The following is a 12362-nucleotide window of genomic DNA, read 5'->3' as shown; positions in this document are numbered from 1 at the left end:
CGTAGCTGGTGGCACCTGTAGCGAAAGGAGACGGAGGAGGCTGGCTGGGAGGGGCTGAGAAGGCACAGGGGTCTGTTCTGGGCCTGGGAATTGAACCCAGATGCGGAGGATGTGGGCTCAGAGCGCTTGGAAGCCAGCGGCTCTCTGGTTTGGCTCCCGGGATGCGCCACGCACGGAAAAAGTGACCCGTGTTCCTGGCGCGCTGGGGTGTTTAATAAAAAGCCATGTTTCCTATTTAAAAGATCGGTTCTGATGACAACGCAGGTGGCCGTGGACTTGGTTGGGTGGGACGGTTCACCCAAGATTGGGTTTGCTGGCAAGGCAGCCCCCGTGCAGACGGTTAAACGTTTCTCATGAATGTCACCCTCGGGGGTGGCTAATTAAAAAAACATCTGAACTGTTTACGCCCAAACTTCCATGCAGCCTCTTTCCCCGGATGTCAGGACTCTGGTTTGCTGGGGAAGCAGGGGAAGGAGGAGGAGGCTGGGGAGGGACCTTGTCGAGAAACTGTGATTAACCCGTGAAGTGTAAGATTTAACTGCAATCGGAGAAGCAACCTTGATGCTTTTAGTTTTTTTTGTTTTTTTTTCAATTGACTTGGGTGATTTTAATATTCAAATTCCAAGGGATGGGAGACCGGGTGGGGTTTAAGAGCGAGACGTGCTGGAGATTAGGGTATGAGAAGATTTTGTTTGGATGTCAGTCTTGTAGTATTTCCTGTTTGTCCAGATTATGGATAAGGAGCTGGTTCTTCAGGGGCAGATGTGGGTTTGTTTTTTTGTTTTAAAGGATATCTTTCATTAATTTTCTTTTGGGGTGGGGTGAGGTAATTAGGTTTATGTATTCATTTTTAATGGCAGGACTAGGCATTGAACCCAGGACCTCGTGTATGCTAAGCACATGCCCTACCACTAAAAAAATTGGAGTACAGTCCATTTACAATGTGTCCATTCCTGGTGCACAGCACAGGGGCGGATGTGGTTTTGTGACAGGTCCTGGGCTCTGGGGGTCTTCCCTGACACCCTTCTGTTCAGCCTCATCCTCTGTGCGTCTTACCGGATGCGGGTCACGCAGAAACGCACCCAGGAGCTCCCTGTGAGTCCCTGAACTCACCCCAGGGCTGAAGGAAGAGGGCAGAGCTCTGGTCTTATACCCACGTGCCCAGCTGCCAAACCAGCAAAACACGTCTGAGTAATGACCGTGGGCTCACCTCCTGCCTCCGGCAGCCCAGCCCCCTATGATGCACGGTCCAGTTGATCCTTTGGGAATGATCGGATGTCCTTCAGCAAGATATGTGGTTCCTCGCACGTCTGTGGGAAACGTCACAGTGGATTTTTTTTTTTAAATTGAAGTACAGTCAATGACAATGTGTCCATTTCTGGTGTACAGGACAGTGTTGTGGATTTAAGTGACATTTTTCTCACGAGAGAAGAAGATGGAGGAACCGGCATTGGCTGAACCTGGCCAAGTCCTTTGCAGGATGTTTGGGGTTTTGATGGACGTGCCTTAACGGCAGCGTCACTTCTGCTCGGCGGGTACGATCTGGGTTGATTCTCACACAGCCCAGGCATGGGGGTGCCGTAGCTGAGGGTCAGTCATTTCCTTGAGGTCATAATGACGGTGAAACAAGAGGGCGGGGTAGGTCTGAAGAGGAACAAGAAAGTATGCGAGGTCTGGGTCAGGGTGATTCGGCGTAGATCAGTTGTGCAGGGAACAGCCGGGTGGGCCTTGAGTCCCGGGTAATTGGTTAAACGCACAGACAGCTCCCTCCCCACAAGGCCCCGCCCCCCCTTATCTGTAGGACTGAGCAGACCCACGAGGTCCCAGACACACTCCATGAGGCTGTCGAGATGCTTGTTACCAAGGCTTCAGAAAAACAGACTCCCGTCACGTAACTTGTCTGCCTAACGATCAAATTGTGCGTAGAACATAAAATAACAACAGTGAGCTTAGATTCCTGATGCACGGGCTTTGACAATCGGGCGGTTTCAACTTCCCACAGTGTGGCGGTGGCGGTGGTCTGTTCTGTGGGTCCCCACCCAAGTGATGCTCCTCACCCAGCAGGTCCAGAAGAAGTGACACCCCCTGGGTAGAGATGCTGCAGCCAGCCTGGCTCCACGTGGGGACCAGTTTGTCCCCCAGGGGACACTTGGCCGTGTCTGGAGTCACTGGGAGGTGGGGGGCGGTCGGGGGTTGCTTTTGTCAAATGGTTGGAGACCAGGGGAAGCGCTCAAAGTTCTGTGATGCACGGGAGGCCCTATGCAGCAAAGAGTCACCCAACCCCAAATGCTAATTCTGCTGAGGTCGGAAATCCTGCCTTAGCATGAGAGACTATCTGTATCTGTATATCTGTCTGTGTGTCTTTGTAGGTATGTGTGTAATTATTATCTGTCCTCTACTTATGTATCTATATATCTACCTATCTATCTATTCATTCTATCTATCTATCTATCTATCTATCTATCTATCTATCTATCCATCTATCTATCCATCTATCCATCCATCCATCCCATGGGCTTATAAACGCAGGCAGGATTTAACCTGTGGTCTTGAGCCAGAATCTGTCCTTCTCCGGGAAACCTCCGTCTTTGCTTTAAAGGCCTTCAACAGATCAGACCAGGCCCACCCATGTTATCCGGGACAATCTGCTTTATCGGCAGTCCACAGATTGTGGATGTTAATCCCATCAACGAACTACCATCACAGTGACCTCTAGACTTGTGTTTGACTGAACTGGACCTTGTGGCCCCATAGAGGGGGCACATAAAATTCACCATCCGGTACGATTTCATGTTTCCACTTCGATTGCCTGAGAGACAATTCTAAGGAGGGGTCCAGGCGCACGCCTGTGTGTCCTCAGAAGTATGTCCACGCTTGCTGCGGTCGTGGGACCGGGTGGCAGAGCCAGCACTATTAAATGTTTCTGCTGCCCCAGGTCCCCTAGTACCGCAAGTTGCCCCCTGGAAGGGGTTGCCTTTGCGGTCTTCCTTGGAGCAAATCATTCTCAAGATAAAAAAAAAAAAAAGATATCACCCAAAGCACACTCTCCTAGAATTAGATGAACGCCTTATGAGTTTTCTATAAATGGTTTCCTCCAACTGTTCTTTGTTTGTCATCCTTGGCACGGCAATAACACACAACGTAGAGGAAATGTGGCAACATCAGGGAGGTGGCTGGGAACGTTGGATGGGCGTCAGGATTACCGGGCGGAGGGGGCACAAATGCAGAGTCCCAGGCCCCTGTGTCTTCTAGGGCTCCAGGTGAAGACTAACAGCAAAGTCGCCATCTTCAGGGGTCTCTCGGGAAGCAGCTCCCTCCTGCGGCCATCCGCGTCCCACCTGAAAGGGGGGTTTCCTTCCAAAAGAGAGCAGAGCTGTCCCCATCCTAAGGCCAGCGCACAGGGGGCTGTTGAAGGAGCTGGCGGGGCTGGGACATTCCATAGACAGAGAGGAATTACCTTCTCTTGAGGCTTGCGGGGTGGATCGGAAGCCAGCCCAATTGGAATTGAGTTGGAATATCTGGGGACTTCATCCACAGACGTCAATTGTCACATCCAGCCTCTCTCCTGCCTGTGGGAAGCAGCCTGGGGGTCTTCGTAACCAAAGCTATGGTTCTCTAGGGGGGGTGAGGACCTCCTGGACCCTTGGGGGTGGGAGGGCTGGGTCAACCGGAGGGTGCAAGAAGGAAGGCTCCCCACCCCCCAGGAGTAAGGATGTTTTTCTGTTCCCACCATGAACATCTAAAGTGGGGCCCCCAGACCAGCAGCATGGACATACCCCTGGGGCCGGAGAGAAATGCCGTCTAGCCCCACGCAGACCTGCAGACCTGAGCTGTGCAGGTGGCCAGATTCCGGGCTGCTCTGAATGCCCTTGAGGGTCTGAAAGGCACTAAGGCAGAGGTTCTGAGGCTGGAGGGGAAGGCGTGCTGTGGACCCAAAACGCTGGGAGTGGCCTGTCTTTAAGCAACCCTGCCCTAAGGTGGTCCTTCCCACCCGCGCCTCCCAGGTGACTGTCTCTGCTCCTCTCCGCTCCACCCGGCTGTCTGGCGGTGCCTCCAAGATGGCTGAGCATCTCCTAAGGGACTGCTGGACACATGTCGCTCTGGGAAGGCTGTTTAGGACACACCATGCAGCAACGCCTCATCAGAAGGTCTGCAGCATTTTTCTCAAGTCTTGCATTTTCTGGAAGATGATCAGTCCTTACTCCTTTGTGGCCAAATACGTCTCCTCTTGGGGACTTTGCTGGTGCGGAGGGCTTCCACGTGCGACGCACTCAAAGGGCCCTTGAGAGGCCAGGACCCAGGACAACTGGTTGACCTTCCGGGGCACAGCTCCTAGGCTGCCAGGGGCTGAGGTCAAGGAGGAGTCGTGGAGAGTGTCCGTGGTCAGTCAAGTGCCTGGATATTTCCGTCAAGCTGTGCAGCCCGAGAACCCAGCTCTCCGTGAGAACATTTGTCGTCCTGGAGCAAAGCAGCAGGAGGACTGGAGGCTGGGATGGGTTTCATCACAGAGGTTCCAGGAGGAGGAGGTCGGACCCCGCCGGCAAGACACCAGGACCCACCGGGAACACATCCCCGACTCGGGCAGACCCCTCCTTTTCTGCTTCATCAACCCGGACTGCTGGCCCAGACTCTCACCGTCCTGGGCGAGAGCCATTATAATATGCTTTCCAAGCAGATTTATTTTTTTTTAAACAGCGAAGGCACAGTGTCCAAGGTGGGGGGGGAACCTTACGATTTGCCTGAAGGAAGCTCGGGGTTGCTCCCTGGGCGTCCCTGCTCCAGCCGTGTGAAATCCGCCCGTGGAACCCCTCAAGGGCCAGACGGTTCTATTGATGCGGGAGAAACGGATGTGGGGCGTGAGGACGGCCGTGGCCCGGGTCTCGGTCGTGCCTCTGGGACGTTCCCCTCCAAGTGTGGGTCCTTGGCTTCCTGCAGGAAAGAATTCAAGAGCGAGCCACTGTTGAGTAAAAGGTAGATTTATCTAGAGAGATGCACACTGCATGGAGTGTTAGGCAAGAGAAAGGCCACAAGAAGTCAGAGTTGGGGGCTCAGGTTAAACAAAAGTAGGTGCACCCTCCATAGACAGAGTGCGGCCGTCTCCGAAGACGGGGGAGCGAGACAGGCAGCCAGGCGTGGTGCTGTCAGTTTTTATGAGCCCGGTAGCTTCACACGCCTACAGATGGGACCATTCCCACTGCCCTGGGGTTCCCAGGAACTGGGCCACCGTCCACCCCACTCCGACCTTCTGTGCTTAGCCCTGGGGCTGTCATGGCGCCTGCGGGCACGCGATTGACCACACTGCTACAATGAGCGTGCCACGAAGCTCCAGATCTCGTAGACGTCAACCCTCCTGCCATCTCCATCCTCAAGGCCAACGGGAGTTGAACCTTTGACCATTTTGGTGTTAAACTGCTGTCATTCGTTGAATGGCTGTGCCCTGGCCGCCTTCCCTCCGGTCTCACTCCCACCTGTTGGTGGCTCGCAAAGTGGCTTCATCTATGACAGGGGACCCCGGAAGGGCTGGTTTAAATTAGCCCACACGTCAGGGGACGCCCGCAAAATCCGACGGAAAGAAGTGAGGAACGCTCGTCTCCAAGGGTCCCTTCAGGAGGTACAAGGACAACAGTTGGAATAATAAACTCTTAAGACCCTGTCTGCCTTGCGTATCCCCCAGTGGACCCGCTCCCCGGTAATTAGCTGCAGCGGCTGTAAATTCTGGCAGCAGCTGTAATTGGACCCAGGGCTTCCGACAGCCAGCAGGGTTTTCTTCCTCCCTCCCCACCTCCTCTCAGGGCTTGCCTGGGGCGGATTTCCTCCTTAGATGGAGGTAGATAATTCAGTGGGGGCTTGGGGTACATCCTGATTCGGGGAGGCTGTTGACCTGGCACCACAGCCCCGCTGTTTGCTTTGCAGAAACGCCGTTTGTCCCACTGACTTGGGGGGTTTCGGAAGTTCAGGGACGCAAACCAAAATCCGAAACATCTTAGCGTCTTGCAGGGGTAGCGCTGGACTAGGGAGGGGTCTGGTTACTAGACATAATAGAAGCATTCCGCCAAGTGCCACTCAGGTGGTTTCCTCTTAAAATCCCCGCCCCCACCAAATGTCGCTTGTTTTTGGAGGGTAGGGGGTCTTGGGTACCGTGCCAAGACCTCGCTCCCACCAGCACGAGTCATTTCCAGCCCCCGCCTCTGGGATCTCAGCCATGGGGGACCATCATTGCGATCTGGAACACACACACACACACACACACACACACACACACACGAGGCTGCTTTCTCCGCGGTGTTTATCCGTAAGTAAACCCCAGAACATGCGGGTTTGGTTAAGAGCTGCTGAGCCAGCGAAACAAAGCAGATCAGAAACAGACCTTGTGTTCCCAGCCCCGTCTCGGGCCCTGGGTGGAAAATGAAGCTGGTGGACGTGATTGCCCCGGGCGCACCCTTCCCGTGTCTCCCCCAGATGGAGCCCGCTGAGTCTGCATCTCCCTCCGAGGGATGTCCCCCGCGGCGCGGCTACAACTTGAGGGGTGTTACCGGTGGGGCTGCGGCGTAAGCCACACCGGGCGGGACCTTGGCTGCAGCCCGTCCCGGAGAGCAGAGGGTGCCTGATGCAGTCCTGCCGGGCCTGCGGGACTGAGTCCTTTCTGTGCCCTGGGCCGCCCGCCCGCCTGCCCGACTGCTGGCTGGGTGCTGAGTGAGTCACAGGCACGAGGCTCCCTGGTGCCACACCCACAGCCAGCAGGGGCGGCTGCCTCCACCGGCCTCCTCGTGCACCAGCCGCGTCCTCTCTAGAGGGAACGAGGCGGCTGGAAACAGGCTGGTGGTTGGTTTTGGGGGGCTTGGCTATTTCCAAGGCCAGGGGTGGGGGCGCCCGGGGTCCCCGCTGCCTGGCAGGCTGGTGTCAGGGCTCCTGCATCCCCAGAAGCGGCCCCCAGCCCTTTGGGAGAAGACCCGGGTGCCGCCCAGCTGTTGTGCAACAGGTCGGGCGGGGACAGAGCCCAGGGGCCTTGCTCAGCGCCGGGCAGCCCGGCTCACAGGTCGGGGGAGACGCCTACGTGCTGGTTTATGGATGGAGAAGCGCCCTGCTATCGAGAGTTACTTGTACGCTGTCAAGGGCGGATGGAATGCAGATTCCGGAGCTGCCTGTGTAGCCGAGGGTCCGGGGGAAGCTGGGTGTGTGCCGGAGGGAGGGTCAGACACACCCTCGCAGGCTGCCCTGGAAGGAATGTGTTTTATGAATCCCGTAAGGCTTCTTGTCTCCCCCTCGCCCCTGGACCATGACCCGGAGCAGAAAGGGGCCAGATTGTTCCCGAAAGAGGAACCGGCAGGGGCTGGAGGGACGCAGACGCTGGCAGTGACCGAGGGCTCTGAGGGAGGTGGAAGCTCCCCGTGTTAGAAAAAGCTCTCTGGGATTTAGTCTGGGGATGCACTGAGCCCTGGCCTCCAGTCCAGACCGTGCGGCTGCCCATGGGGGCACGCTGGCCTCAGATCCCCCCTCTCCAGTGTGTGGGGTTGGGGGGCGGGTACTGGCTTCTGGGGATGGACAGGCTCCCAGCCCAACTTACCTTGGCAACCAGCCCCAGATGCTGCCTACATGATTTCTCAGCAGGGGACGTGCCTGGGGCTTCCCTGACCCCACGCTGGGTGGGTCAAAACTATGTCCAGGGCAGGTGCAACCCAGGTGAACACCTGGAGGAGACGCAGGGTCTAGGGACTGCCATGTGTGGCCACTTTTGGTAATGTTGATTCTTCCAAACCGAGACCTCAAGGTATCTTTCCATTTCTTTGTGTCATCTTTAATTTCCTTCCTCAATGTTTTAGTTTTCAGAGCATAGGTGACCTCCTTGGTTAAGTTTATTTCTAGGTATTTTGTTGTTTTTGATGCAATGGAAATGTTTATGCCAGTTATAAAATTCTGGTGTTTGAAGTGGTTAAAAAAAAAAAAAACTGAATGAAGGGCCACAAATGGCTAAATATCCTTCTTTCTTGACGGACCTCAGGGGTTTTCAGATCTGGTTTGAGGGGCAGGGAAGGTGGGGTGGGGGCCAGGGCAGGGGGACGGGGGTGCATGTGGGGAAAACGCACTTAAATATGCAGGAGAGGAAGTGACTGCAGCCCTCCCACCCTTGGCTCCTTAAAAAGACTTTTTTTTTTGGAGATAAAATTCTCGTGCAAGAAAGTCACTATGTTAATCCTATGAAAGAAAGTGAACAGTTCAGAGATTTTTTTTTTTTTTTAGCACATTCACCCTGTTGTGCAATCATCACCACTCTTGAATTCCAGAACAGTGTCATCACCCCCAAAAGCCCTTCAGCACTGGGGGGAGGGAGGTGGGGCTGTTCTGCAATGTTTGTGAAAGGCTTGCTTGAGGGGGCATGTCTCAGCCAGTGAGGGGCAGCGTGCAGCTGGGCCTCAGTTCAACTTTTATCGAGTAAGGAAAATATCCCCAATTCGAGCCGTGCGACTGTGAGCTTACCACATTCCCTGAGGTCATTCACTAAGCTGAAAATGAGGGTCAGGTTGTGTCCCGGCAAGTAAACCGAGTAAATCTGTATCTTCAAAAACGCTCACATGCTGCCGCCTCCAGGCAGACCTCCAGGTCTGCTCCCACAGGAAGTGGAACGGCCCACTGCCTTGTAGTCTCGGCTGCACCCTGTGCCCACCTGCAGGGATAGCCACACGTCTTTCTCCCCTAAAGGTCCAGGGGGCAGGGCTCACGACGGTCACGGTCACACCCCCAGCACCCAACAGTGTGCCTGTTACGGAGTCGTAATTCATAACGTTTGCACAGCAAGTACCATGTGATATCACTTCTAGGTGGAATCTGAAAATAAATTAGGAGTTTGGGATTAGCAGAGACACACTACGGTATATAAAATACATAAACAGCAAGGTCCTCCTGTGCAGCACAGGGAACTCTATTCAATATCCTGTAAGAACCTATAATGGAAAAGAATCTGGAAAAGAAAATGCACATGTATGTATTCAGTCAAAACTGAATCACTTTGCTGTACACCTGACGCTACCACAACGTTGTAAATTAACTCTACTTCAATCAAAAAAAAAAAAAAAAAAAAGAAAGAAAGACAAGGGTGCCACGGTGTTCCTTCAGATGCGTCTTTGGTGAGGCGGCACCAGCCTACCGGGAAAGCCACGGCGTGGGTTTGACAAAGCCACGGGGAGGTGGAGGGGGGTGGACTTTGACCTTCCGTGGAGCTCAGGGCGGTGGGATTGACCTTTGCCCTGAGGGGGGATGTCTGCACAGACCAGCCAAAGAGGAGGCGGGCACCCGGCGCCCTGCCCGTCCCATCTCGGTGTGACCCATGCCTTGTGTCTTCCCCACAGGTCAAGGCGACTTTGATTTGGCTGACGCCCTCGATGACCCTGGTGAGTGCCAGTATTTCGAGGGAAAACGCTATGTTTTTTGCAGCCTGAGTCAGCTGTGCGGTTTACAAGGTAGGGGTTGGGGTGGGGCCAGGATTCAGAATTCTAGGCATTAAAAATTTTGTTTTCACACATCACAGGCACAGAGAGGCGAATGTTTTTTCCACCCGAAAGGCTCTTTAGGACGCCTTGAGCGTGGGGCCCGTCTAACGTCCTGGCAGGTCTGAGCTCCCCGAGCCCGTGGGCAGGGTGCACTTGGGTGCACGCTGAGTTCCCTCCATGGGGCTCTTAGCTGGCTCCATCCTCCGCCACGCCCGGCGGTGATCACCCGAGCAAGCCCTCCTGCAGGGCGGGCCGCACCCTCCGGTCACCTTCACTCATGGGGCACTGGTGCCTTGAATGGACAACGTGACCCCTCTTTCCACCTGTGTGTGGCCACCACCCTCGGGGTCGGCTTGACCTCCTCGCAGCCAGAAAGCCGAATATACGTCTGCTGGACCCAGGAGGACGGTCCAGATTCAGGCGCACAGGGGAGCTGGGAGGCAGAGGTGTTGGGGCCTGGGGGTTCCAAGGGCAGGGGAGCAGAGTCAGGGGGAGGCAGGAGGCAATGGGCGTGTCAGGTGGGCACAGGGGGACTGGGGCTTCTTTTGGAAAGAAAGATTGCTGCCTGTGTCTTCAGAGACAGATCAGTGGCTTCTGGTGTCCAGTCCAAGCCCTGGTCATTGGCGCAGATCAACCCCTCCATCAGCCTCGCCCCTCCTAGGAAGATGCTTGGGGGAATTAAAAGGATGAATTCAAACATATATGTGTTTATAGGGGTGTTATTCACAGTTGCCAGAAGGTAGAAGCCACCCAAATGATAAAAAGAATGCGGTCCATCCATACAGGGGAATATTACTTAGCCAGGAAAAGGGAGTGATGCTCTGACACAGGCGACAGTGTGGATGGACCTCGAAAATGTGATGCTCTAGAGGACAGGGCTTTCTGCAGAGAGGTGGGATCCCGTCCACTGTGCCCGCGGGCAGTTCTAACCTCCATCACCTTCGCCAAGCTCTGCCGCTCTGAGCATCTTCCAAAAATCTCTCTGTCTTGCTGCCCCGTCTCTGCCCACCCACACCTGACACCCAGATTGTGCACCTGACTCCCCGTCCACGAGTGCTGACCTCGTGGTATGGGAGTCACCCGGGAGGCTGCGAATGTCCCCATATACACACTGCCCGGCACCAACAGGCTCTCCGCAAACGTGTGTCGAATGCATAAGCACGTGCGTGAAAGACACCGGGAGAAGCGTGGCTCTGGAGGCGGGAGGCCTCCCTTCCCGTTTTCCTCCACGTGTCCTACGTCTGCCGTGCGGGCTCGCAGCCGCCCTGCAGGTGCGTGTGGTACCAGGTGTGCGCCCACCTGCCCTGGACGCTCTGGGCGAAGACCGCCTTCCCGCAGGGGTCTGAAATCTCTCTCCTTCGTCTCCTGCGAGACTTTGCGGAAACTCACTTCCTAATGAGCTGGGAGGACCCCCGTCATGGAAGCTTTGCTCCCCACCCGCCCCTCTGACCCCCAGCCTCTGCACGGATGCAGGGAAGACCGCTAGGCATGCGTGTGAAGTGAGCTTTATTCCCCCCACCATGAATACAGAGTGGAGTTTGTGTTCGTATCACCGTTCGTGGTTTCCGTTTTTTTTTTTTTTATGAGGGTGTTTATAATTCTTTCTTTGAGCTGCACATAAATCCTCGACGTTTCTTGACTGTCTGATCTCTCTTTGCCCACAGAGCCCACCAAGAAGCCAAGCTCAGGTGAGTGACTACCTACCTGCCTGCACAGAAGTCAGGCTGCACCTTGGAGCTGGTGTATTTTTGGGTTTTATTTGGGGGGGGACTAATTAAGTTTATTTATTTTTAAATGGAGGGACTGGGGATGGAACCCAGGACCTGCTGCGTGCTAAGCACACACTCACTGAGCTAGGCCCTCCCCCCAGGGAGCTGGCGTATTTGAAGGCACGCCTGAGGGTGTTTTATAGGCTCATGGACTGTGGGAGGAGGGGGTGAAGTTTCAAGCAAACAGGAGTCACTGGGGGAATGCAAATCAAAATCGCAGTGAGACAGCATTCCTCCTCCTCGGATGGCTAGCATCAAAATACAAAGGGCCACAAATACGTAAGGTAACCTTTGTCGGCAAAGGTGCGTGGGGACACCGGAACCCTGGGGTGGGGGGGTTGCCGGCGGGCGTGGAAAATGGTGCGGCCTCTGCAGAAACCCATCTGACAGTGCCTCAGAAACTCCGTATGGAATTTCTGTAGGACTGAGTCGTTCCGCCCCCGGGTGGCGATCCCAAAGAATGGAAACCAAGGATTCCAATGGGAACACACAGATGGAGGCTGACGGTGTATAATCCCTCGCAAGTCCAGGAGAGACAAAAACAAAAGATAAAATAAACTCGATTAAATGAAAAAGCCAACCTGATTAACGAAATAGAGACCAGGAAAGAAAATTTAAAAAAAAAAAAAAAAAAGAAGGGAGACGTTTAAATAGTAGGAACCGTGTACCGTTCATTCCTGTGGAAGTAAAATTATTGCACGACTCTAAGAAGACAGAGTTAGATCAAGCCATTTAAAATCAGCTTTATGCCGTTAAACAAGGTGAGAGGAAATGGGAAAAGACGCGTGAAGCGAATCTTAACCAGAGGAAGGTGGTATCACCTAGTAACGTTACAAAAAGTAGCCTTGAAGGAAAAAAAAAGAAAAAGAAAAAGAAAAAAACAGTTGTGTGTGTGTCTCTGTGTGGTTTTTTCTTTCTGTTCTAAATGCTGAGATTTTGTTTCTAACCGCCGAAGTAATTTTTTTTTAAACCTGGTCGATGGTAATCCCCAACGCCCTGAGCAACAGGGGTGAGTAAGATATAAGCTCTATAATCACCTGCTGTTCTTGTTTTACAGGCTGCTTCTGAGGGAGGGACGTTTTTGTCTTCCAAATACGCAGTCTCATTT

General features: G+C 54.1%; 1 protein-coding gene across 3 annotated transcripts in view; it reads left to right on the top strand.

Moving 5' to 3' along the window:
* LOC105097371 (Xg glycoprotein (Xg blood group)) overlaps positions 1–12362 on the top strand; it is a 31194-nt gene that overhangs the window by 370 nt on the left and 18462 nt on the right. For all 3 annotated transcript variants that reach the window (XM_064482641.1, XM_064482640.1, XM_064482639.1), the window contains exons 2-3: positions 9345–9386; positions 11150–11173. In XM_064482641.1, coding sequence (XP_064338711.1) covers positions 9345–9386; positions 11150–11173 — 66 coding nt within the window. The remainder of the gene's footprint in view (positions 1–9344; positions 9387–11149; positions 11174–12362) is intronic.

Source organism: Camelus dromedarius, chromosome X (assembly GCF_036321535.1).
Source record: "Camelus dromedarius isolate mCamDro1 chromosome X, mCamDro1.pat, whole genome shotgun sequence".
Classification (NCBI taxonomy): domain Eukaryota; kingdom Metazoa; phylum Chordata; class Mammalia; order Artiodactyla; family Camelidae; genus Camelus; species Camelus dromedarius.
This window is presented reverse-complemented; position numbering and strand designations above follow the sequence as displayed.